This window comes from Phyllobates terribilis, unplaced genomic scaffold, assembly GCF_046119375.1.
Source record: "Phyllobates terribilis strain yellow unplaced genomic scaffold, ASM4611937v1 Scaffold_5__5_contigs__length_657084704, whole genome shotgun sequence".
Lineage (NCBI taxonomy): Eukaryota > Metazoa > Chordata > Amphibia > Anura > Dendrobatidae > Phyllobates > Phyllobates terribilis.
Window position 1 is genome coordinate 11,552,945 of NW_027362765.1, and position 25,870 is coordinate 11,578,814.

The window sequence follows — 25,870 nt, forward strand, 5'->3', positions numbered from 1 at the left end:
CACACAGCCTAACAGCGTGTCCCTCCCCCGGCCTGTGTTCATGGACTGTAATGTAACCCGGCCTAGGTCAACATCTCTTGTTGCATCTAGTGGGTGTGAACCCTTCCCCCATCCAGGGGCTGATCCCAGTAGACAGAACAATAGACTCATGTTTGGCCCAGTCAGTTGCGTGGTGACTCCCGAGGCTGGAGGGTCTCAGGCTGCGGCCAGACCCTCGTGGCGTGTGTGGATTGATAGAAGCTGCCACGTGGGATTGTGTCGTGTCCCTCATCTGCTGGATCCATTGAACTCATCCAAGGACTATTTCTATATTTTACCTGGCGGGAGGCGCCCCCGGACTGGTTTCTGCTGTTATATAGCAAAAACGAACCAAATACAGAGTATATGGCAAAGAATCAAAAAACTTTATTGTAAACAATATACAGAAAAGACAGATGATTAAAAAGGATGACACACAGACAACCAAACTGGGTGACACATATACAACATAATAACAGATGTTAAATATCTATTGGGACAAAGTGCAAGAAGTGCTAGTATTCAAGTCATTTATGCACCGGTACAAAATTATGGCATATTTCATCACTATGGATATGTACCACGTGCCATATGGCCTATAGTGCCCTATGAAAAAATGCTAAAGAATTATATTGCACTCTTACCCATATTAGATGAGGTGTCAGCACCCAGAATAAACAAAGACCCCAATGCGTGTTTCGAGTGGGATATCCTATGGCTTCCTTCGGGGGGATTGTTTAATAGGACATTCCATGTCTGTTTAAATATACTTTAGGGCCTGCGGTCACGTGACCGGAACGGACCAATCATCTCTTGGACCATCAGCGCATGCGCGCTGAACCGCCCGAACCAGATGCGTCACGCATGGCCATCAAGGTGAACCACGCATGACAGGGAACCAGGACACGTTGCCCTGGCCCCCCCAACATGCGCAGACACCATGCAGATGCCGTGCATGACGCAGAGGCAAGGGGAGGCACAGCACCCACGCGCTCGCCAAAGAGAACAACACAGCAACGCATTTAGACAAGTATAGTAACGCAACTACTTAATAATGCAAAAATGTGTTAGAGTAAGCAGTATTATTTTCCAATAATTGCAACACGATTCTGTCAGTACGAAAATCAATTTTCTTGGTCCAATTTAATTGTTGCTCGTAGTATCCTCATTTTAACCATATGTAGGTGATCCATATAGATGGTGCATAAAGACTATGGAGGGAGAAAGTTACAAATGACAAAGAAAACAAATTAAAATCAACACATTTTTATACAATTGTAACACAAAGATTATATCTATTAAAGAAATGGGGTGAAGCTCAGGGGCTCATTAAGGCCATTTGGCGTCATTGTTCCCAGTTCCACTATCCATTTGGTTTCCCTTTGAGCCAAAGTTTTTTTTACATTTCCACCCCTAATGCCACTATGGATGACATAGATACCATGTACCATAAATGTTTTAGGATTTCTCCCATGACAGATTTTAAAATGGTGTGCTATCGTCTTTAAGGAGGTTGTGTCGGCCACTGTCCTCATACCCCATGCCCCCTCACACCAGCCCCCTGGATGCCCCTCTACATACCCCAAGCCCCTCACACCAGCCACACAGCTCCCTAGATGCCCTTCTACATTTCCCATGCCCCCTCACACCAGCCACGAAGCCCCCTGGATGCCCCTCTACATATCCCATGCCCCCTCACATCAGCCCTCTGGATGCCCCTCTACACACCTCATGCCTCCTCACACCAGCCACACAGCCCCCTGGATGCCTCTCTACATATCCCATGCCCCCTCACACAGCCCCCTGGATGCCCCTCTACATACCCCATGCCCCCTCACACCACCCATACAACTCCTTGGATGCCCCTCTACATACCCCATGCCTCCTCACACCACCCATACAACCCCCTGGATGCCCCTCTACATACCCCATGCCTCCTCACACCACCCATACAACCCCCTCGATGCCCCTCTACATACCCCATGCCTCCTCACACCACCCATACAACCCCCTCGATGCCCCTCTACATACCCCATGCCTCCTCACACCACCCATACAACCCCCTGGATGCCCCTCTACATACCCCATGCCTCCTCACACCAGCCACGCAGCCCCCTGGATGCCCCTCTACATACCCCATGCCTCCTCACACCAGCCACGCAGCCCCCTGGATGCCCCTCTACATACCCCATGCCTCCTCACACCAGCCACACAGCTCCCTAGATGCCCTTCTACATACCCCATGCCTCTCACACAAGCCCCCTGGATGCCTCTTACACTAGCCACGTAGCCCCCTGGATGCCCCTCTACACACCTCATGCCCCTCACACCAGCCCCCTGGATGCCCCTAACACTAGCCACGTAGCCCCCTGGATGCCCCTCTACACGCCTCATGCCCCTCACACCAGCCCCCTGGATGCCCCTAACACTAGCCACGTAGCCCCCTGGATGCCCCTCTACACACCTCATGCCCCTCACACCAGTCCCCTTTATGCCTCCACAGCATTTACTCACATGGTCCGTTCTCCCCGCCTCAGTCCTCACAGCACAACGCTGAACACGAGCTGCTCATCACCATCCTCCTGTCCCGGCACAATGTGCGCACTGCTGCAGCTGCAGGTGGAATAGTGTCCACTGGACTGAGAAGGCCCCGCCCCTTCCGGTGACGTCATGCTAGAATGAGATCACTCCTCCCCCTCAAGGAATCAACTCCAATCTAGACGCTCCCCTGCATTCATTCCAGGTGGCTCCTCCTTTTCCGGGGTGCGGCTCTGCAGCTGGAGGTCTGTGCAGACACCTCGTTATTCTCTATGCGGATTATTTCTTCCTCATCCTTCTATATCGCCGCTGCACTGTACACATTATCGCACTCACTATAGTCCTTATTCACACCTGCGATTCCTATCTGTGTGTGCTGTGATTGCGGTTTCCTCTTTGCCTCCAGACAGTAATGTCCCCTCTGTACCGGCCACTGTAATAATTCTCCCTTCTCCCGCTGTGACCCCACAAGATAATATTCCCCTATTCACCTGCCAGAACTCCTTCTATGTGTCCGAAATAGTATTACTGCCCCCTGTGTGCCCCCATATATTAGTAATGTCACCTGTGTGCCCGAAATAGTATTACTGCCCCCTGTGTGCCCCCATATATTAGTAATGCCCCCTGTGTGCCCCCATATATCAGTAATGCCCCCTGTGTGCCCCCATATATTAGCAATGTCCCCTGTGTGCCCCCATATATTAGTAATGTCCCCTGTGTGCCCTCATATATTAGTAATGTCGCCTGTGTGCCCCCATATATTAGTAATGTCCCCTGTGTGCCCCCATATATTAGTAATGCCCCCTGTGTGCCCCCATATATTAGTAATGTCGCCTGTGTGCCCCCATATATTAGTAATGTCCCCTGTGTGCCCCCATATATTAGTAATGCCCCCTGTGTGCCCCCATATATCAGTAATGCCCCCTGAGTGCCCCCATATATTAGCAATGTCCCCTGTGTGCCCTCATGTTAGTAATGTCACCTGTGTGCCCCCATATATTAGTAATGTCCCCTGTGTGCCCTCATATATTAGTAATGTCGCCTGTGTGCCCCCATATATTAGTAATGTCCCCTGTGTGCCCCCATATATTAGTAATGCCCCCTGTGTGCCCCCATATATTAGTAATGTCGCCTGTGTGCCCCCATATATTAGTAATGTCCCCTGTGTGCCCCCATATATCAGTAATGCCCCCTGTGTGCCCCCATATATTAGCAATGTCCCCTGTGTGCCCTCATGTTAGTAATGTCACCTGTGTGCCCCCATATATTAGTAATGTCCCCTGTGTGCCCTCATATATTAGTAATGTCGCCTGTGTGCCCCCATATATTAGTAATGTCCCCTGTGTGCCCCCATATATCAGTAATGCCCCCTGTGTGCCCCCATATATTAGCAATGTCCCCTGTGTGCCCTCATGTTAGTAATGTCACCTGTGTGCCCCCATATATTAGTAATGTCCCCTGTGTGCCCTCATATATTAGTAATGTCGCCTGTGTGCCCTCATATATTAGTAATGTCACCTGTGTGCCCCCATATATTAGTAATGTCCCCTGTGTGCCCTCATATTAGTAATGTCCCCTGTGTGCCCCCATATATTAGCAATGTCGCCTGTGTGCCCCCATATATCAGTAATGCCCCCTGTGTGCCCCCATATATCAGTAATGCCCCCTGTGTGCCCCCATATATTAGCAATGTCCCCTGTGTGCCCTCATGTTAGTAATGTCACCTGTGTGCCCCCATATATTAGTAATGTCCCCTGTGTGCCCCCATATATTAGTAATGTCCCCTGTGTGCCCCCATATATTAGTAATGTCGCCTGTGTGCCCCCATATATTAGTAATGTCCCCTGTGTGCCCTCATATATTAGTAATGTCCCCTGTGTGCCCCCATATATTAGCAATGTCCCCTGTGTGCCCCCATATATTAGTAATGCCCCCTGTGTGCCCCCATATATTATTGTCCCCTGTGTGCCCCCATATATTAGTAATGTCCCCTGTGTGCCCCCATATATTAGTAATGTCACCTGTGTGCCCCCATATATTAGTAATGTCCCCTGTGTGCCCCCATATATTAGCAATGTCTCCTGTGTGCCCTCATATGTTAGTAATGTCGCCTGTGTGCCCCCATATATTAGTAATGTCACCTGTGTGCCCCCATATATTAGTAATGTCTCCTGTGTGCCCCCATATATTAGTAATGTCCCCTGTGTGCCCTCATATGTTAGTAATGTCACCTGTGTGCCCGAAATAGTATTACTGCCCCCTGTGTGCCCCCATATATTAGTAATGTCTCCTGTGTGCCCCCATATATTAGTAATGTCTCCTGTGTGCCCCCATATATCAGTAATGTCTCCTGTGTGCCCCCATATATCAGTAATGTCCCCTGTGTGCCCCCATATATCAGTAATGTCCCCTGATATATTAGTAATGTCCCCTGTGTGCCCCCATATATTAGTAATGTCCCCTGTGTGCCCCCATATATTAGTAATGTCCCCTGTGTGCCCCCATATATTAGTAATGTCCCCTGTGTGCCCCTTATATTAGTACTGTCCCCTGTGGGCCTCCATATATTAGTAATGTGCCCTGTATGTCCCATATATTAGTAATGTCCCCTGTGTGCCCCCCCATATATTAGTAATGTCCCCTGTGTGCCCCCATATATTAGTAATGTTCCCTGTGTGCCCCCATATATTAGTAATGTTCCGTGTGCCCCCATATATTAGTAATGTCCCCTGTGTGCCCCCATATATTAGTAATGTCCCCTGTGTGCCCCCATATATTAGTAATGTCACCTGTGTGCCCCCATATATTAGTAATGTCCCCTGTGTGCCCCCATATATTAGCAATGTCCCCTGTGTGCCCCCATATATTAGCAATGTCCCCTGTGTGCCCCCATATATTAGCAATGTCCCCTGTGTGCCCTCATATATTAGTAATGTCCCCTGTGTGCCCTCATATATTAGTAATGTCCCCTGTGTGCCCCCCATATGTTAGTAATGTCCCCTGTGTGCCCCCCATATATTAGCAATGTCCCCTGTGTGCCCCCCATATGTTAGTAATGTCCCCTGTGTGCCCCATATATTAGTAATGTCCCCTGTGTGCCCCCCATATGTTAGTAATGTCCCCTGTGTGCCCCCCATATGTTAGTAATGTCCCCTGTGTGCCCCCCATATATTAACTAACAGACCAAAAAGTGGAAAAAATACCCATTAGAAAATAACTTTTAATTTATCATTTAAAAATGTGTACTCAATAGTACAGTTAGGACAAACTACACATAATGAGGAGAGATACCTTATATTATAGGGATGGTGGGGATAAGCATATAGCAATCAGAAATTAGCCCTAAATAGCCCTGGTAGAGGAGCTCTCCCTACCTGACAGCGGAGTGTTTTCACCCTAGGGGTTCAAGTGGTGCCCCCGCTCCGCGACGGCTGTCCCTCACCTCTCCCTGAATATCCCTACTCAACCACACAATAAAACACACATATATTGACCAGTAACGTCCTAATGACGTACTAGACATATATCAGACACACAATAGTTATGTCAATAAATACACAAAAATAGAAAGAAGGATCGCCTGAAAAATAAGGGCAATCCTAAAAAGACAATAGCCAATTGCAACGTATACTGGTCAAAGATATGATATCAAAAATATATAGCAATGGACTTATCTTATTAAATCCTTCTGAGGTTCCGGCTGGTGTTCAGACAGGTATCCCCTTCAGGCTCAACGAACATGTGGCTGTATGAACCAGGTCCAGGAAGTAATCCCAGCAAAGGACGTGCACTTCTCTCCTCTAATACAGCTTGTCCCCTGATGAGCCCCGCATTAAGGAGGAGGGGGCGAAACGCGTAGGGACTATGGGACTACTCTGAAGGGACTTTTGATCCGTTGATGATTTTGGGACTATATTTAAGAGATATGTTACCTGCTGATGACTCTATACCTGTCTGAGGGACTATTGCTATGGGCACCTGGTGTGTTTTTGAAGTAACCTGTGAACGTCCTTTGCTGGGATTACTTCCTGGACCTGGTTCATACAGCCACATGTTCGTTGAGCCTGAAGGGGATACCTGTCTGAACACCAGCCGGAACCTCAGAAGGATTTAATAAGATAAGTCCATTGCTATATATTTTTGATATCATATCTTTGACCAGTATACGTTGCAATTGGCTATTGTCTCTTTAGGATTGCCCTTATTTTTCAGGCGATCCTTCTTTCTATTTTTGTGTATTTATTGACATAACTATTGTGTGTCTGATATGTCTAGTACGTCATTAGGACGTTACTGGTCAATATATGTGTGTTTTATTGTGTGGTTGAGTAGGGATATTCAGGGAGAGGTGAGGGACAGCCGTCGCGGAGCGGGGGCACCACTTGAACCCCTAGGGTGAAAACACTCCGCTGTCAGGTAGGGAGAGCTCCTCTACCAGGGCTATTTAGGGCTAATTTCTGATTGCTATATGCTTATCCCCACCATCCCTATAATATAAGGTATCTCTCCTCATTATGTGTAGTTTGTCCTAACTGTACTATTGAGTACACATTTTTAAATGATAAATTAAAAGTTATTTTTTAATGCGTATTTTTTCCACTTTTTGGTCTGTTAGTTTATATATATACCCTGTTTTTCCAACAGTTGTTGGTATTTTGCTGGTATTGCCCCCATATATTAGTATTGTCCGCTGTGTGCCCCCATATATTAGTAATGTCCGCTGTGTGCCCCCATATACTAGCAATGTCCCCTGTGTGCCCCTTATATTAGCAATGTCCCCTGTGTGCCCCCATATATTAGCAATGTCCCCTGTGTGCCCCCATATATTAGCAATGTCCCCTGTGTGCCCCCATATATTAGCAATGTCCCCTGTGTGCCCCCATATATTAGCAATGTCCCCTGTGTGCCCCCATATATTAGCAATGTCCCCTGTGTGCCCCCATATATTAGTAGTGTCCCCATATATTAGTAATGCCCCCTGTGTGCCCCCATATATCAGTAATGCCCCCTGTGTGCCCCATATATCAGTAATGCCCCCTGTGTGCCCCCATATATTAGCAATGTCCCCTGTGTGCCCTCATATATTAGTAATGTCCCCTGTGTGCCCTCATATGTTAGTAATGTCACCTGTGTGCCCCCATATATTAGTAATGTCCCCTGTGTGCCCTCATATATTAGTAATGTCCCCTGTGTGCCCCCATATATTAGCAATGTCTCCTGTGTGCCCTCATATGTTAGTAATGTCCCCTGTGTGCCCCCATATATTAGCAATGTCTCCTGTGTGCCCTCATATGTTAGTAATGTCCCCTGTGTGCCCCCATATATTAGCAATGTCACCTGTGTGCCCCATATATTAGTAATGTCCCCTGTGTGCCCTCATATGTTAGTAATGTCACCTGTGTGCCCGAAATAGTATTACTGCCCCCTGTGTGCCCCCATATATTAGTAATGTCTCCTGTGTGCCCCCATATATCAGTAATGTCCCCTGTGTGCCCCCATATATTAGTAATGTCCCCTGTGTGCCCCCATATATTAGTAATGTCCCCTGTGTGCCCCCATATATTAGTAATGTCTCCTGTGTGCCCCCATATATTAATAATGTCTCCTGTGTGCCCCCATATATTAGTAATGTCCCCTGTGTGCCCCCATATATTAGTAATGTCCCCTGTGTGCCTCCATATATTAGTAATGCCCCCTGTGTGCCCCCATATATTAGTAATGCCCCCTGTGTGCCACCATATATTAGTAATGTGCCCTGTGTGCCACCATATATTAGTAATGTGCCCTGTGGGCCTCCATATATTAGTACTGTCCCCTGTGGGCCTCCATATATTAGTACTGTCCCCTGTGGGCCTCCATATATTAGTAATGTCACCTGTGTGCCCGAAATAGTATTACTGCCCCCTGTGTGCCCCCATATATTAGTAATGTCTCCTGTGTGCCCCCATATATCAGTAATGTCCCCTGTGTGCCCCCATATATTAGTAATGTCCCCTGTGTGCCCCCATATATTAGTAATGTCCCCTGTTTGCCCCCATATATTAGTAATGTCCCCTGTGTGCCCCCATATATTAGTAATGTCCCCTGTGTGCCTCCATATATTAGTAATGCCCCCATATATTAGTAATGCCCCCTGTGTGCCCCCATATATTAGTAATGTCCCCTGTGTGCCCCTTATATTAGTACTGTCCCCTGTGGGCCTCCATATATTAGTACTGTCCCCTGTGTGCCACCATATATTAGTAATGTGCCCTGTGTGCCACCATATATTAGTAATGTGCCCTGTGGGCCTCCATATATTAGTACTGTCCCCTGTGTGCCACCATATATTAGTAATGTCCCCTGTGTGCCCCCCCATATATTAGTAATGTCCCCTGTGTGCCCCCCCATATATTAGTAATGTCCCCTGTGTGCCCCCCCATATATTAGTAATGTTCCCTGTGTGCCCCCCCATATATTAGTAATGTTCCCTGTGTGCCCCCATATATTAGTAATGTTCCATGTGCCCCCATATATTAGTAATGCCCCCTGTGTGCCCCATATATTAGTAATGCCCCCTGTGTGCCCCCATATATTAGTAATGCCCCCTGTGTGCCCCCATATATTAGCAATGTCCCCTGTGTGTCCCCATATATTAGCAATGTCCCCTGTGTGCCCCCATATATTAGCAATGTCCCCTGTGTGCCCCCATATATTAGCAATGTCCCCTGTGTGCCCCCATATATTAGCAATGTCCCCTGTGTGCCCCCATATATTAGTAGTGTCCCCATATATTAGTAATGCCCCCTGTGTGCCCCCATATATCAGTAATGCCCCCTGTGTGCCCCATATATCAGTAATGCCCCCTGTGTGCCCCCATATATTAGCAATGTCCCCTGTGTGCCCTCATATATTAGTAATGTCCCCTGTGTGCCCTCATATGTTAGTAATGTCACCTGTGTGCCCCCATATATTAGTAATGTCCCCTGTGTGCCCTCATATATTAGTAATGTCCCCTGTGTGCCCCCATATATTAGCAATGTCTCCTGTGTGCCCTCATATGTTAGTAATGTCCCCTGTGTGCCCCCATATATTAGCAATGTCACCTGTGTGCCCCATATATTAGTAATGTCCCCTGTGTGCCCTCATATGTTAGTAATGTCACCTGTGTGCCCGAAATAGTATTACTGCCCCCTGTGTGCCCCCATATATTAGTAATGTCTCCTGTGTGCCCCCATATATCAGTAATGTCCCCTGTGTGCCCCCATATATTAGTAATGTCCCCTGTGTGCCCCCATATATTAGTAATGTCCCCTGTGTGCCCCCATATATTAGTAATGTCTCCTGTGTGCCCCCATATATTAGTAATGTCTCCTGTGTGCCCCCATATATTAGTAATGTCCCCTGTGTGCCCCCATATATTAGTAATGTCCCCTGTGTGCCCCCATATATTAGTAATGTCCCCTGTGTGCCTCCATATATTAGTAATGCCCCCTGTGTGCCCCCATATATTAGTAATGCCCCCTGTGTGCCACCATATATTAGTAATGTGCCCTGTGTGCCACCATATATTAGTAATGTGCCCTGTGGGCCTCCATATATTAGTACTGTCCCCTGTGGGCCTCCATATATTAGTAATGTCACCTGTGTGCCCGAAATAGTATTACTGCCCCCTGTGTGCCCCCATATATTAGTAATGTCTCCTGTGTGCCCCCATATATCAGTAATGTCCCCTGTGTGCCCCCATATATTAGTAATGTCCCCTGTGTGCCCCCATATATTAGTAATGTCCCCTGTTTGCCCCCATATATTAGTAATGTCCCCTGTGTGCCCCCATATATTAGTAATGTCCCCTGTGTGCCTCCATATATTAGTAATGCCCCCATATATTAGTAATGCCCCCTGTGTGCCCCCATATATTAGTAATGTCCCCTGTGTGCCCCTTATATTAGTACTGTCCCCTGTGGGCCTCCATATATTAGTACTGTCCCCTGTGTGCCACCATATATTAGTAATGTCCCCTGTGTGCCACCATATATTAGTAATGTGCCCTGTGGGCCTCCATATATTAGTACTGTCCCCTGTGTGCCACCATATATTAGTACTGTCCCCTGTGTGCCACCATATATTAGTAATGTCCCCTGTGTGCCCCCCCATATATTAGTAATGTCCCCTGTGTGCCCCCCCATATATTAGTAATGTTCCCTGTGTGCCCCCCCATATATTAGTAATGTTCCCTGTGTGCCCCCCCATATATTAGTAATGTTCCCTGTGTGCCCCCATATATTAGTAATGTTCCATGTGCCCCCATATATTAGTAATGCCCCCTGTGTGCCCCATATATTAGTAATGCCCCCTGTGTGCCCCCATATATTAGTAATGCCCCCTGTGTGCCCCCATATATTAGTAATGCCCCCTGTGTGCCCCCATATATTAGCAATGTCGCCTGTGTGCCCCCATATATTAGCAATGTCCCCTGTGTGCCCCCCATATGTTAGTAATGTCCCCTGTGTGCCCCCCATATGTTAGTAATGTCCCCTGTGTGCCCCCCATATGTTAGTAATGTCCCCTGTGTGCCCCCCATATGTTAGTAATGTCCCCTGTGTGCCCCCCATATATTAACTAACAGACCAAAAAGTGGAAAAAATACCCATTAAAAAATAACTTTTAATTTATCATTTAAAAATGTGTACTCAATAGTACAGTTAGGACAAACTACACATAATGAGGAGAGATACCTTATATTATAGGGATGGTGGGGATAAGCATATAGCAATCAGAAATTAGCCCTAAATAGCCCTGGTAGAGGAGCTCTCCCTACCTGACAGCGGAGTGTTTTCACCCTAGGGGTTCAAGTGGTGCCCCCGCTCCGCGACGGCTGTCCCTCACCTCTCCCTGAATATCCCTACTCAACCACACAATAAAACACACATATATTGACCAGTAACGTCCTAATGACGTACTAGACATATCAGACACACAATAGTTATGTCAATAAATACACAAAAATAGAAAGAAGGATCGCCTGAAAAATAAGGGCAATCCTAAAAAGACAATAGCCAATTGCAACGTATACTGGTCAAAGATATGATATCAAAAATATATAGCAATGGACTTATCTTATTAAATCCTTCTGAGGTTCCGGCTGGTGTTCAGACAGGTATCCCCTTCAGGCTCAACGAACATGTGGCTGTATGAACCAGGTCCAGGAAGTAATCCCAGCAAAGGACGTGCACAGGTTACTTCAAAAACACACCAGGTGCCCATAGCAATAGTCCCTCAGACAGGTATAGAGTCATCAGCAGGTAACATATCTCTTAAATATAGTCCCAAAATCATCAACGGATCAAAAGTCCCTTCAGAGTAGTCCCATAGTCCCTACGCGTTTCGCCCCCTCCTCCTTAATGCGGGGCTCATCAGGGGACAAGCTGTATTAGAGGAGAGAAGTGCACGTCCTTTGCTGGGATTACTTCCTGGACCTGGTTCATACAGCCACATATTCGTTGAGCCTGAAGGGGATACCTGTCTGAACACCAGCCGGAACCTCAGAAGGATGTAATAAGATAAGTCCATTGCTATATATTTTTGATATCATATCTTTGACCAGTATACGTTGCAATTGGCTATTGTCTTTTTAGGATTGCCCTTATTTTTCAGGCGATCCTTCTTTCTATTTTTGTGTATTTATTGACATAACTATTGTGTGTCTGATATGTCTAGTACGTCATTAGGACGTTACTGGTCAATATATGTGTGTTTTATTGTGTGGTTGAGTAGGGATATTCAGGGAGAGGTGAGGGACAGCCGTCGCGGAGCGGGGGCACCACTTGAACCCCTAGGGTGAAAACACTCCGCTGTCAGGTAGGGAGAGCTCCTCTACCAGGGCTATTTAGGGCTAATTTCTGATTGCTATATGCTTATCCCCACCATCCCTATAATATAAGGTATCTCTCCTCATTATGTGTAGTTTGTCCTAACTGTACTATTGAGTACACATTTTTAAATGATAAATTAAAAGTTATTTTTTAATGCGTATTTTTTCCACTTTTTGGTCTGTTAGTTAGTTTACATATATACCCTGTTTTTCCAACAGTTGTTGGTATTTTGCTGGTATTGCCCCCATATATTAGTATTGTCCGCTGTGTGCCCCCATATATTAGCAATGTCCCCTGTGTGCCCCCATATATTAGCAATGTCCCCTGTGTGCCCCCATATATTAGCAATGTCCCCTGTGTGTCCCCATATATTAGCAATGTCCCCTGTGTGCCCCCATATATTAGCAATGTCCCCTGTGTGCCCCCATATATTAGCAATGTCCCCTGTGTGCCCCCATATATTAGCAATGTCCCCTGTGTGCCCCCATATATTAGTAATGTCCCCTGTGTGTCCCCATATATTAGTAATGCCCCCTGTGTGCCCCCATATATCAGTAATGTCACCTGTGTGTCCCCATATATTAGTAATGTCCCCTGTGTGCCCCCATATATTAGTAATGTCCCCTGTGTGCCCCCATATATTAGTAATGTCCCCTGTGTGCCCCATATATTAGTAATGTCCCCTGTGTGTCCCCATATATTAGTAGTGTGCCCCCCATATGTTAGTAATGTCCCCTGTGTGCCCCCCATATGTTAGTAATGTCCCCTGTGTGCCCCCCATATGTTAGTAATGTCCCCTGTGTGCCCCCCATATATTAACTAACAGACCAAAAAGTGGAAAAAATACCCATTAAAAAATAACTTTTAATTTATCATTTAAAAATGTGTACTCAATAGTACAGTTAGGACAAACTACACAATGAGGAGAGATACCTTATATTATAGGGATGGTGGGGATAAGCATATAGCAATCAGAAATAGCCCTGGTAGAGGAGCTCTCCCTACCTGACAGCGGAGTGTTTTCACCCTAGGGGTTTAAGTGGTGCCCCCGCTCCGCGACGGCTGTCCCTCACCTCTCCCTGAATATCCCTACTCAACCACACAATAAAACACACATATATTGACCAGTAACGTCCTAATGACGTACTAGACATATATCAGACACACAATAGTTATGTCAATAAATACACAAAAATAGAAAGAAGGATCGCCTGAAAAATAAGGGCAATCCTAAAAAGACAATAGCCAATTGCAACGTATACTGGTCAAAGATATGATAGAAAATAGCAAAAGGCAATGGTACTCACCAGCCAAGGTTTCAAGAAAAAATGCACACCAGGACATGGCCGGCCCCCTTTTGTTAGAAGTCGGTAACACAGGTGCAGAATGCTAATGAACAATCGCCCTCACTCACTCTCACTGGAGGGGCGACTACCCAGCACTAAAACTGCACACAGATGAAACTTGCAGTAGGGTGCAATTCACACACTCGCGGCACCGTGCCTAGCCAGCATCCTATTACACGCCCCTACTATTCGATGCACGGATAGGGTGCCGGGCATCCCGCCTAGTCGAATAGTAGGGGCGTGTAATAGGATGCTGGCTAGGCACGGTGCCGCGAGTGTGTGAATTGCACCCTACTGCAAGTTTCATCTGTGTGCAGTTTTAGTGCTGGGTAGTCGCCCCTCCAGTGAGAGTGAGTGAGGGCGATTGTTCATTAGCATTCTGCACCTGTGTTACCTCCTTCTAACAAAAGGGGGCCGGCCGTGTTCTGGTGTGCATTTTTTCTTGAAACCTTGGCTGGTGAGTACCATTGCCTTTTGCTATTTTCTAAAAATTCTGTCTATTGTTCTGGCTATGCTGTCTGTTTTCAAAGATATGATATCAAAAGTATATAGCGATGGACTTATCTTATTAAATCCTTCTGAGGTTCCGGCTGGTGTTCAGACAGGTATCCCCTTCAGGCTCAACGAACATGTGGCTGTATGAACCAGGTCCAGGAAGTAATCCCAGCAAAGGACGTGCACTTCTCTCCTCTAATACAGCTTGTCCCCTGATGAGCCCCGCATTAAGGAGGAGGGGGCGAAACACGTAGGGACTATGGGACTACTCTGAAGGGACTTTTGATCCGTTGATGATTTTGGGACTATATTTAAGAGATATGTTACCTGCTGATGACTCTATACCTGTCTGAGGCACAGTTTCATCTGTGTTATTTAATGTTATTTAATATCTTTATTAACGACATAGTCAACGGGATAAATAGTAAAATATCAATATTTGCAGATGACACAAAGTTATGTAAAACAATTAATACAAAAGAGGACAGTGCAGACCTACAGAGGGACTTGGATAAGCTGGGTAGGTGGAGCATTAAATGGCAAATGAGGTTTAACGAAGAGAAATGTAAGGTCATACATATGGGAAGGAAAAATGGAAGTCACCAGTACTCACTGAATGGGAAATCATTGGGGAATTCGGAGATGGAGAAGGACTTGAGCATCTTGATTGATAGCAAACTAAATTGGAGTGCCCAAAGTCAGGCCGCTGCTGTAAGGGCAAACAGGGTAATGGGATGTATCAGAAGAGGTATAGCTGCAAAGGATGAGAACATTGTTCTTCCACTGTACAAAGCACTGGTCAGACCACACTTGGAATACTGTGCTCAGTTATGGGCCCCAATATATAGAAAGGATATAAATGAGCTTGAAAAGGTACAAAGGAGGGCAACAAAATTAATAAAGGGAATGGAGGGACTGCAATACCCAGAGAGGTTGGCAAAACTAGGACTATTCAGCCTGGAAAAGAGAAGGTTGAGGGGGGACATAATAAATGTGTACAAATATGTTAGGGGACAGTATAGAGACCTTGCCCGGGATTTGTTCAAAAGGAGGGATATTAAGGTAACAAGAGGGCACTCACTAAGACTGGAAGAGAAAAGGTTTCAGCACCAGCATAGGAAGGGGTTCTTTACGGTAAGAGCAGTGAGAATATGGAATTCACTGAGTGAGGAGACGGTAATGTCGGATTCACTACACCAGTTCAAGCGGGGACTGGATGCATTTCTAGATACCAGGCAGATTTCAGCATATACTTAAAAATAAAATAAAATAGTAGGTTGATACAGGGATTTATTCTGACTGCTGGTTTCAGAGTCGGGAGGGAATTTTTCCTCAGGTGAAGATTGGCTAAATCATTTGGGGTTTTTGCCCTCCTCTGGATCAACTTTAGCAATTACAGAACTAACAGGTCGAACTTGATGGACGCAAGTCTTTATTCGGCTTTACAAACTATGTTACTATTGCTATGGGCACCTGGTGTGTTTTTGAAGTAACCTGTGAACGTCCTTTGCTTTTGCTGGGATTACTTCCTGGACCTGGTTCATACAGCCACATGTTCGTTGAGCCTGAAGGGGATACCTGTCTGAACACCAGCCGGAACCTCAGAAGGATTTAATAAGATAAGTCCATTGCTATATATTTTTGATATCATATCTTTGACCAGTATACGTTGCAATTGGCTATTGTCTCTTTAGGATTGCCCTTATTTTTCAGGCGATCCTTTCTATTTTTGTGTATTTATTGACATAACTATTGTGTGTCTGATATGTCTAGTACGTCATTAGGACGTTACTGGTCAATATATGTGTGTTTTATTGTGTGGTTGAGTAGGGATATTCAGGGAGAGGTGAGGGACAGCCGTCGCGGAGCGGGGGCACCACTTGAACCCCTAGGGTGAAAACACTCCGCTGTCAGGTAGGGAGAGCTCCTCTACCAGGGCTATTTAGGGCTAATTTCTGATTGCTATATGCTTATCCCCACCATCCCTATAATATAAGGTATCTCTCCTCATTATGTGTAGTTTGTCCTAACTGTACTATTGAGTACACATTTTTAAATGATAAATTAAAAGTTATTTTTTAATGGGTATTTTTTCCACTTTTTCGTCTGTTAGTTAGTTTATATATATACCCTGTTTTTCCAACAGTTGTTGGTATTTTGCTGGTATTACCCCCATATATTAGTAATGTCGCCTGTGTGCCCCCATATATTAGTAATGTCGCCTGTGTGCCCCTTATATTAGCAATGTCGCCTGTGTGCCCCCATCTATTAGTAATGTCACCTGTGCCCCCATCTATTAGTAATGTCACCTGTGCCCCCATCTATTAGTAATGTCACGGGCCATATACCAGGATGCACTACATTGGACCATTATACTGTGGTACACTATATGGGACCATTATACTGGGTGGCACTATATGGGGAAGACATTATACTATAGTTCACTATATGGGGCCATGATACTGTGGGGCACATTATTCTGTGGGGCACGATATGGGGCCATTAGACTGTGGGGCACTACATGGGGCCATTATACAGAGGACTTGGTGACTCTTATGAGCGGTATAGTTACTGAGGTCACTGCTCATCAGAGCCGCTAGGTCTTGTGGAACGCAGTGGGTCCCGGAGTGGCTGCTGCTATGACCTATAGAGCGTCGTTCTCTGAACCGGGCTCCATAGCCTTTGGATGTTGGATTCAGGGATCGTTGTGGGAACGCCATGGACTACATCAGACCTGCATGTTTTGTTTTTTTTTAAATTGGTGAACCAGGAAGAGTGTCGTTGAGTCTTTCTTCAAATAATTTTTTTTTTCTGTCTGGGTATTTTTTTCTCCATTACTAACCCCAGGGCTTGATGCCAAATGTGTTTTTTGACAATTCACAGCTGACATCAACCTCAACTATCATTACCCCGATTGCCACCGCACCAGGGCAATAGAGAAGAGGTAGGCAAAGCGCATATTTTCAGGCTGAAAAGGGTCAATAACCAGGATCGTTCTGAGCCTGATATCAGCCCGCAGCTGTCTACTTCACCTTGCCTGGTTACGAAAAATAGTGGGGGACCCCAAGTGTTTTTTTTTCATTTATTTATTAGGGTAAACACCCTTTAGTGCCACATGAAAGGCACTAAAGGGTGCAAGTTTATTAATGTAGGGGCTTGTGAAATTATATATAAAAGCCTCAAACTTCTGTGTGTGAATCCGACATGAGAACTAACATGATAGAAGATTACAGTCCGGGGAAGACGGGAAACATTCATATAGACGACCGGTGGAGATGTAGTCAGTGATGGACTCTGGCCAAATATGTTTCTAGAGCCTTAGTATAAGATGAAGATGTCGTTCTCATGTCACGTGTAATGAATATCTCCTGCAGTATTGCTAATGCCAATTCCAGTGTCCGTAAATGAGACAAGAATTAGCGTTATGAAAGATGAGTCTATGAGAAACGTATTCAGCTGCAGACTCCGAGGAAGAAACTACTTGTTGTCTGTGACCTAAAATATATAGGTTTTATTACTAGATGTAAAGAAGAAAACTAAATACTGTAAAATAATAAATCTCCTCATATGTTTCCCTTATTATCTCCAGTAATTGTATTATTACACAGGATTTTTATGATGCTACATCGGCTCATCATCTTCTCATTCAGGTCCCTACAATATCGGATCCTCTCAGTGAAGATCTTCTATATTAGAGAATTTTCCTGTTTCTCCCATCAAAGATGGATATGGACAGACACAAGATGGCGGAGAGGATATTACACCTCACCCTAGAGATCCTCTTTCGTCTTACTGGCGAGGTGAGAGATTCTGATGACGTCACATTACATCATTCTTATCTATGGGAATAACAGATGGACAGAACTGGAGAGGTGAGGACTCTGGAAATGTCTGTAGTGAGATTTATTAATGTGTCTCACCATAACCAGGATTGCATATTAGTGAAGACCTCTAGTGAGCGCTGTCAGGACCCTGTGTCTGAGGGATGGGGAAGACCCCTGAGCCCAATCACGGGGCCTCCACCTCACCCCCTGATACATAAGGACATCAATGACCAGAAGATCCTAGAACTCACCTACAAGATGATTGAGCTTCTGACTGGAGAGGTAACACTGCTGGGAATGCTGGGACATTATACAGTAATGCTATGAAGGGATTGGGGGATGACGGTATCATTGTATGTGTCAGGTTCCTATAAGGTGTCAGGATGTCGCTGTTTATTTCTCCATGGAGGAGTGGGAGTATATAGAAGAACACAAATATCTGTACAAGGACGTCAAGATGGAGGTTCCCCAGCCCCTCACATCACCAGGTAATAGGACTAAATACACACGGCCTATAATTATCTGTATGTAAAGAATGAATTCAGTCCCTGTATGTGTTTCCTCCAGATCTATCCAGTAAGAGGACAACATCAGAGAGATGTCCCCATCCTCTTCTTCCACAGGACTGTAAACAAGAAGATCCTAATGTTCCTCAGGATCATCAGGTAGATGGAGAGAAGGTGTCATGAGATCTCCCCTATGATGTGTAGACGGCTGTGAAGGTCTTGTGCTCAGTCTTGTTTTATCCACCAGTATTATATGCTTTATACTTGTGTAATAAGAAAGGTGGAGATGGCAGGATTAGAGCTGATCATAGATGTGACTTCTCATCTTCTGTGACTTTTACAATATTTGTTTCAGGGTGAAGATCTGACCCATATTAATACTACAGAAACATATGTAAGGGGTGATGAGTGGTGTAAAGAGGAGATTCCTACAGATAACCACCCAGGTGAGTAGTAACCACTAAATGCAGAGAAGTCACAGATTCTTCTCAGTCACCGGCTGTGGCTGCTTTATCGGTGGTGTAGTCCGGCCATATCACAATCATGTGATCACCATTTTACCTCTTGACCACAACATTCTCCTTCACCCACAACTGTTCAAATGACTTTGGGCATTGAAAGCCCTTTTCTATAGAATTTACAACCTGCAGGATCCACCTACCCCCTGTTGACTTCCTAGAATCCTGATATCTTATTTGATGAATCTCCCTTCTCTCCCTTCTGTGCTGCTGAATGTGCTCATATGGTCCCTACAAGACCAGGTCCAGTCTTTCTGGCCAAACTTTACTTTTATGATCGACAACATTAAATGTGCAGTGAGGGCCAAGTGTGAATTTCTGTACAATAACAGCAGAGTTTCCTTTTATACTTTTCAATTTCTTTTCAAACCAACTAACTTCAAACAGGATTGTGATAAACTATACAGAAAACATTACACCTGTGCCATGATATATCTCTAAGCTGTGCGTGGCTGATGGCTGTAATATACATTTATTCACGCCTGCAGGAGATGTGTCGGCATGGCTCAAGCCCTGGTTTCATGGATTCACTCCACGTCATAAATTCCATTATGTTTTCAATCCTCAGGAATTGAGATTACTGCACAATCTCTCCTGAAATGGGGAGCACTAATACTTTCTCTACTCTTCTGGTCAGGACTCATAGTAGCTCCAATGGTCCACCATAAATGAATAAAGTCCGGTTTAGTGTTTTTCTCCCCCCCCATACATAAAATTTTGTTGGAGATGTAACTTTTTTTTATTCCATATCTTTTTTTTTACAGGTTCATTCTGTATGATAGTTTGATTGTGGTTGGATCGGCTTGCCTCACTTATGTGAGTCTGTAACTCCCTGGTAGTCTTTAAAAAAAAAAAGTCTCCATTGCCTCTTCCAACTGCCCTTACGATACTTTAGATAGCTAAGAGCCACTGAGCCCCATACTCTAATTACCCCAGAGAGGTTTCTCCACTAGTTACTATTTACTGATGAAGACTGTTGAGTTTGATCATTTCAATAGATGTGTTATTGTTAATAGTCACAGTTTTTGACTGCACTAGTTAGTGTCCAAAATAGGGATTGCCTTGCCCTTCACCCTTTTACCCCTCTACATGGATCTGGACTTGCACCCCTAGGCTTGGGCCATGGTGTTACCTGCTGTTCTTTGGTGTGAGATGGGAAGAAGAATAGTCAGGTAGCCGGGTCAGAGCCAAGGGCTGGACAGAACCTGCATCACAGAGAGCTTCTGGTTCTGATGTCTCCTCCATTACCAGCGCCGCCTGCAGGATGAATAAGGCATCTGGTGAGAGAAGCAGATGTCGCAGGAGCAGATCCCAGAGAAAATGGGACATACCTTTTGCAGAAGCCCTAAAATAACAAAATTGCTGAAAACCAGAGCAGTAGAAATCCCCATAAAGTGACTCTATTTTGGAAATTATAACCCTCAGTGAAATAACCTATAGGAATAGTGACTATTTTGATTCCACAGGCACTTTCCGGAAATTAGCACACGGTGGATGTTGGAGAAAGAAAATTGGAAATATACCATTTTATTACCCAGCACATAGTGCCCAGATTTTGCTTCAGGAGACACATAACGTAAATTAAGTGAGTTCTTCTCACTATAGTAATGCCAAATACATGGAGGCTAAATGTGGTTTGGGTGCACTGCAAGGCTCAGAAGCGAGGGGGAGATTTCAATTTGGGATAGTGGATATTGCTGGATTAGGTTATTGAAGCTATGTTACTTTTCAAGAGCCTTTGAGCCAATAATGGTGTAGAAACCTTTGTTTTTCCATTGACAGATGATGGACTTGTTTTTTGTGAGATGAGTAGAAGTTTTTATTGATATTATTTTCGCCGACATAACATTGTTTGGTGGCTTTTTATTCCATATTTGGGAGGCAGAATGAACAAACAGTTGAACATCACGCTCCACTGGTTCATCCTATGAGGTTTTCTATTAGACTGTGATCTGTCATTGTCTTGATGAATAATTCAATATTTTACATAACTTACCATTTTTACAGACAGTTTAAGTAGAAATGTTCAAAAATATAAAATTCAAGGATATTTTATTCTAAAATAATAATTGGTTTTATTCTTAGCAGATGACTGTACCAGGAGATCAGAGGGACAGCTGACATCTTCAATTTTTAAATCAGATGATCTTGAGATCTCACAGGATACAATTGAAGTGAATGCCATTACTCCAGATATCCCATCATCCCTTCACAGCAAAGATCTGTCATCTGATCCTATGAAACAGATCCTGTCTTCTGATTCATTACCAACTACTACGGAAAATCAAAGTCACAAAATAAGCATTAAACAACAAACTGCTCCTAATATAAACAAGCCATTTTCACATTCAGAATATGGAAATAGTTTTCCCCTCAAAAAGTCTATTCTTAAACATCAAAAAATTAACACGACAGAGAATAGGTTTGTATTTTCCAAGTGTGGGAGATGTTTTAACCAGAAATCAGATCTGGTTAAGCACCAGAGAACTCACACAGGGGAAAAGCCTTTTTCCTGTTCAGAATGTGGGAAATATTTTAACCATAAATCAAGTCTGGTTACACACCAGAGAACTCACACAGGGGAGAAGCCTTTTTTCTGTTCAGAATGTGGGAAATGTTTTAACCAGAAAACACAGCTTGATTACCACCAGAGAACCCACACAGGGGTGAAGCCTTTTTCCTGTTCAGATTGTGGAAAATGTTTTAACCTGAAAGCGCATCTTAATAGACACCAAATAACTCACACAGGGGAGAAACCATTTTCCTGTTTAGAATGTGGAAAAAGTTTTGTGAACAAATCATATCTTTTAAGTCACCAAATAATTCACACAGGGGAGAAGCCTTTTTCATGTTCAGAATGTGGTAAATGTTTTAACCATAAATCAAATCTTGTTAGGCACCAGATAAGTCACACAGGGGAGAAAGCATTTTCCTGTTCAGAATGTGGAAAATGTTTTAAACTGAAAGCACATCTTAATAGACACCAGAGAATCCACACAGGGCAGAAGCCATTTTCATGTTCATAATGTGGAAAATGTTTTGTGAAGAAAACATGCCGCCTTAGTCACCAGACAACCCACACAGTGGAGAAGCCTTTTTCATGTAATTAATGTGGGAAATGTTTTACAAGGAATCAACTTTTAATAAACATCAGAGAAGTCACACAGTAGAGAAGCCTTTTTCATGTTCAGAATGTTGGAAATGTTTTAACTGAAAATTGTATCTTCTTAAAGGAGTTGTCCACTACTACTGCCAACTCCAGAACCAGGCAGTAAGAACTAACACTGGCATTACCTAAGTGTCAGAGGTGAGCTTATATAGCAGAGGGGAGTGGCCAACACTGAACAGCTGAGACAATCCAGGTAGGAAAGCTCCAGCAGCTTCAACTAAACAGATTAACCCTTGCACTGCTAGCAAGGAAAAAAACTGCACTTTTGAATATGGTGGTGAAGTACTTTTAACCAGTGCAGAAGTACATGAAACCAGACACCGCAGTCTTCTGGCCCCTCTCTGTCATGGTAACCCAGTGACTCTAACTCTGAAATTGCAATCACTATTAAGCCTCAGCCCTAAAGCACACCACGTATTTAATTTCTGCTGGTATTTTTTGGGGAAAAAGGTAACAATTTTAATGGAAGTGGTCATCAGAACGTGATACCTGACCAACCTAGGCGGGGGGGATGTGTTAGGGGTCCTATTAATTACTCTCTGACCCATTCCTTTACTCGGGTTGGGGTGCCATTGGCCTTATTTAATGCATCCAACAAAATTGAAGAAAAGCGGCACTCACCAGGTATGCAATTCAAGAGTCCTTTATTTCCAGTACATTGGAGCAGGATCTAACTGAGTGGAGGACAGGGAGTGTGCAGGGGAATGAGGGAGAATCACAGCCATTTCACGCAGCTGCGCTTCAATGGGTTCAGCTAACAATGCTGTAGCCACTGATTCCTTTTGTAAAAAAACAGGTGCAGAATAGTTGTCATTATCAGTGCATGCAACACATTGTGCAATTTAAAAACATGATAAAAGATAATTACAAAAAACACGGACATTTATTTTTATTTATTTCACTCACTTATATACCACTATTAATTCCATTGGGGCTGTCAATCTAAATTCCCTGTCAGTATGTCTCTGGAGTGTGGGAGGAAACCCATCCAAACACAGGGAGAACATACAAACTCTTTGCAGATGTTCTCCTTGGTGGGATTTGAACCCAGGACCCCAGCGCTGCAAGGCTGCAGTGCTAACCACTGAGTCACCGTGTTGCCCATCCAATCTGTCATTTAGTCCCAAAGGACCCTGGGCTGCAGAATTAAGAATCCATCTTGCTTCTTGTTTTAATAATAACACATGATGATGTCTAAATTGTGGAGGGAACTTGACCTTTTCTATTCCTGCAAAACACTTTGTTCGGATCAGCATTATGATAATCATGCATGTGTCTTCTAAGTGGAGGAGCTCCCTTTCCAGTGATTATAGAGCGATAATGTTCTCTAGATCAGATAAACAGAGGTCTTATAGTTTTACCTTTGTTATAGAATTTACATGGGAAGATGACGTATACCACACGCTTAGTTCTACATGACACAAAGTCCTTCACATGTCAGGTCAATGGTCCTAAGCGGAACCTTTTATCTGTGATCTGCAGGTGGCAGAACGAGCAGCTTTCCGCATCTGAAGTGTCTCTAGCCAGTTACCTGTATTGGGTTCAGTTCTGTTTCTGACTATTAAATCTCCCAATTTACTACTTCTACATGAAGATAGGGGATTATTATTGGCTTTCTCGTTTAGCGCTTTGTCACTTTCTATCAGGTGTCCGTTTTGTCTTATAGCTGTATGGATCACCTTATCCATTGCTTTGTGTTTGACAGTTAAAGTTAACCTCTCTACAGTACTCTGCTTTTTCTTATCTTTCTGTTTTAATAAATCTTTTTGAGTTTTTTTTACTGACTGTCTGTTCATTTAGTAGGGGTAATGGATAACCTCGACTAAGAAAATGTATTTTTGAGTTCATTTGCTTGTCTGGAAAATGTGTCATCAATGTTATTGATCTTTCTTAATCTCAGGAATTGACTGTAAGGAGCCATCTCTTTGTGTGCTGTGGATGTGCACTGTTATAATGTAATAGCAAATTTGTTGCAGTGTTTTTTTTATACATTCCTGTAACTATTTTTCCTTCCTGTATTTTTATTTTGACATTGAATTATTCTAATGAGTTCCCCCACAATTTGCAGTAAATTTCATGTTTTGAACATTAATTCAGATAAGGAACAAAAGAAAAAAAAAACTGCGCACTAGTGCCCGCCCATCCAATAAACACATCATCTACATACTGGAGATACGCACGGATGTGTCTAATATATGGGTTTGAGGTAGTGGTGACATATTTATCTTCAAAAAAAGCCAAGAATAAGTTGGTAAAAGGACATGCCACAGGGGTACCCATTGCAGTTCCAACCTGCTGAAGGAACCACTTGTCCAGAAATTTAAACGTGTTATGGGATAAAACAAAACCCAAAGCTTCACTTACAAAGTCATTATAGTCCTAATTTTCACCTGCATTGCTTAACCCCTTTACCCCCGAGGATGGTTTGCACGTTAATGACCAGGCCAATTTTTACAATTCTGACCACTGTCACTTTATGAAGTAATTACTCTGGAACGCTTCAACGGATCCCCCTGATTCTGAGATTGTTTTTTCGTGACATATTGTACTTCATGATTGTGGTAAAATTTCTTCGATATGACTTGCTTTATTTGTGAAAAAATAGGAAATTTGGTGAAAATTTTTGCAATTTTCAAAATTTGAATTATCATGGCCTTAAATCAGAGAGAGATACAGTACAGACCAAAAGTTTGGACACACCTTCTCATTTAAAGATTTTTCTGTATTTTCATGACTATGAAAATTGTACATTCACACTGAAGGCATCAAAACTATGAATTAACACATGTGGAATTATATACTTAATTCATAGTTTTGATGCCTTCAGTGTGAATGTACAATTTTCAAAGTCATGAAAATACAGAAAAATCTTTAAATGAAAAGGTGTGTCCAAACTTTTGGTCTGTACTGTATGTCAAACAAAATAGTTAATAAATAACATTTCCCACATGTCTACTTTATACTGTCTACTTTTTTTTGTTAAGAAGTTATAAGGGTTAAAATTTCACCAGTGATTTCTCATTTTTGCAACAAAATTTACAAAACCATTTTTTTTAGGGACCACATCACATTTGAAGCGGCTTTAAGGGGCTTTTATGACAGAAAATACCCAAAAGTGCCACCATTCTAAAAACTGCACCCCTCAAGGTGCTCGAAACCACAGAAGTTTATTAACCCTTCAGGTGCCTCACGGGAGTTTTTGGAATGTGGAAGAAATATGAACATATAACTTTTTTCACAAAAATGTTACTTTAGACTCCAATTTTTTTTTTATTTTCGCAACGGTAACAGGAAAAAATGGACCCCAAAGTTTGTTGTGCAATTTCTCCTGAGCACGCAGATACCCCATATGTGGGTAAAAAACACTGTTTGGGCACACAGCAGGGTTCGGTAGGGAAGGAGCGCCATTAGACTTTTTTAATGTAAAATTTGTTTGAATAATTAGACGCCATGTCGTGTTCTGGGAGCCACTGATGTGCCTAAACAACTGACCCCATTTTGGAAACTAGACACCTCAGGGAACTTCTCTAGATGTGTGGTGAGCACCCTGAACCCCCAGGTGCTTCACAGACGTTTATAACGTAAAGTCATGAAAATAAAAA

General features: G+C 43.8%; 1 protein-coding gene and 1 long non-coding RNA gene across 4 annotated transcripts in view; one reads left to right on the plus strand and one right to left on the minus strand.

The window, feature by feature from the left end:
- Nucleotides 1-383: 383 nt before the first annotated feature.
- The window catches only part of LOC141270600 (uncharacterized), a 472,756-nt gene continuing 447,269 nt past the window's right edge, over nt 384-25,870 (minus strand). For both annotated transcript variants that reach the window (XR_012321700.1, XR_012321699.1), the window contains exons 2-4: nt 22,890-23,047; nt 20,232-20,356; nt 384-1,229 (exon numbers count right to left, since the gene is read on the minus strand). This is a non-coding gene — a long non-coding RNA (uncharacterized lncRNA). The remainder of the gene's footprint in view (nt 1,230-20,231; nt 20,357-22,889; nt 23,048-25,870) is intronic.
- On the plus strand, nt 2,736-24,043 carry LOC141270558 (uncharacterized). 2 transcript variants are annotated; one of them, XM_073680627.1, is made up of 7 exons: nt 2,736-2,801; nt 17,902-18,051; nt 18,181-18,357; nt 18,440-18,563; nt 18,643-18,740; nt 18,937-19,027; nt 21,185-24,043. In XM_073680627.1, the coding sequence occupies exons 2-7, from the start codon at nt 17,974-17,976 to the stop codon at nt 22,123-22,125; spliced, it is 1,509 nt and encodes a 502-aa protein (XP_073536728.1). In that variant the 5' UTR covers nt 2,736-2,801; nt 17,902-17,973; the 3' UTR covers nt 22,126-24,043. The 2 variants fall into 2 exon arrangements, with proteins under 2 accessions (XP_073536728.1, XP_073536729.1); XM_073680628.1 differs by having other exon boundaries at nt 21,188-24,043.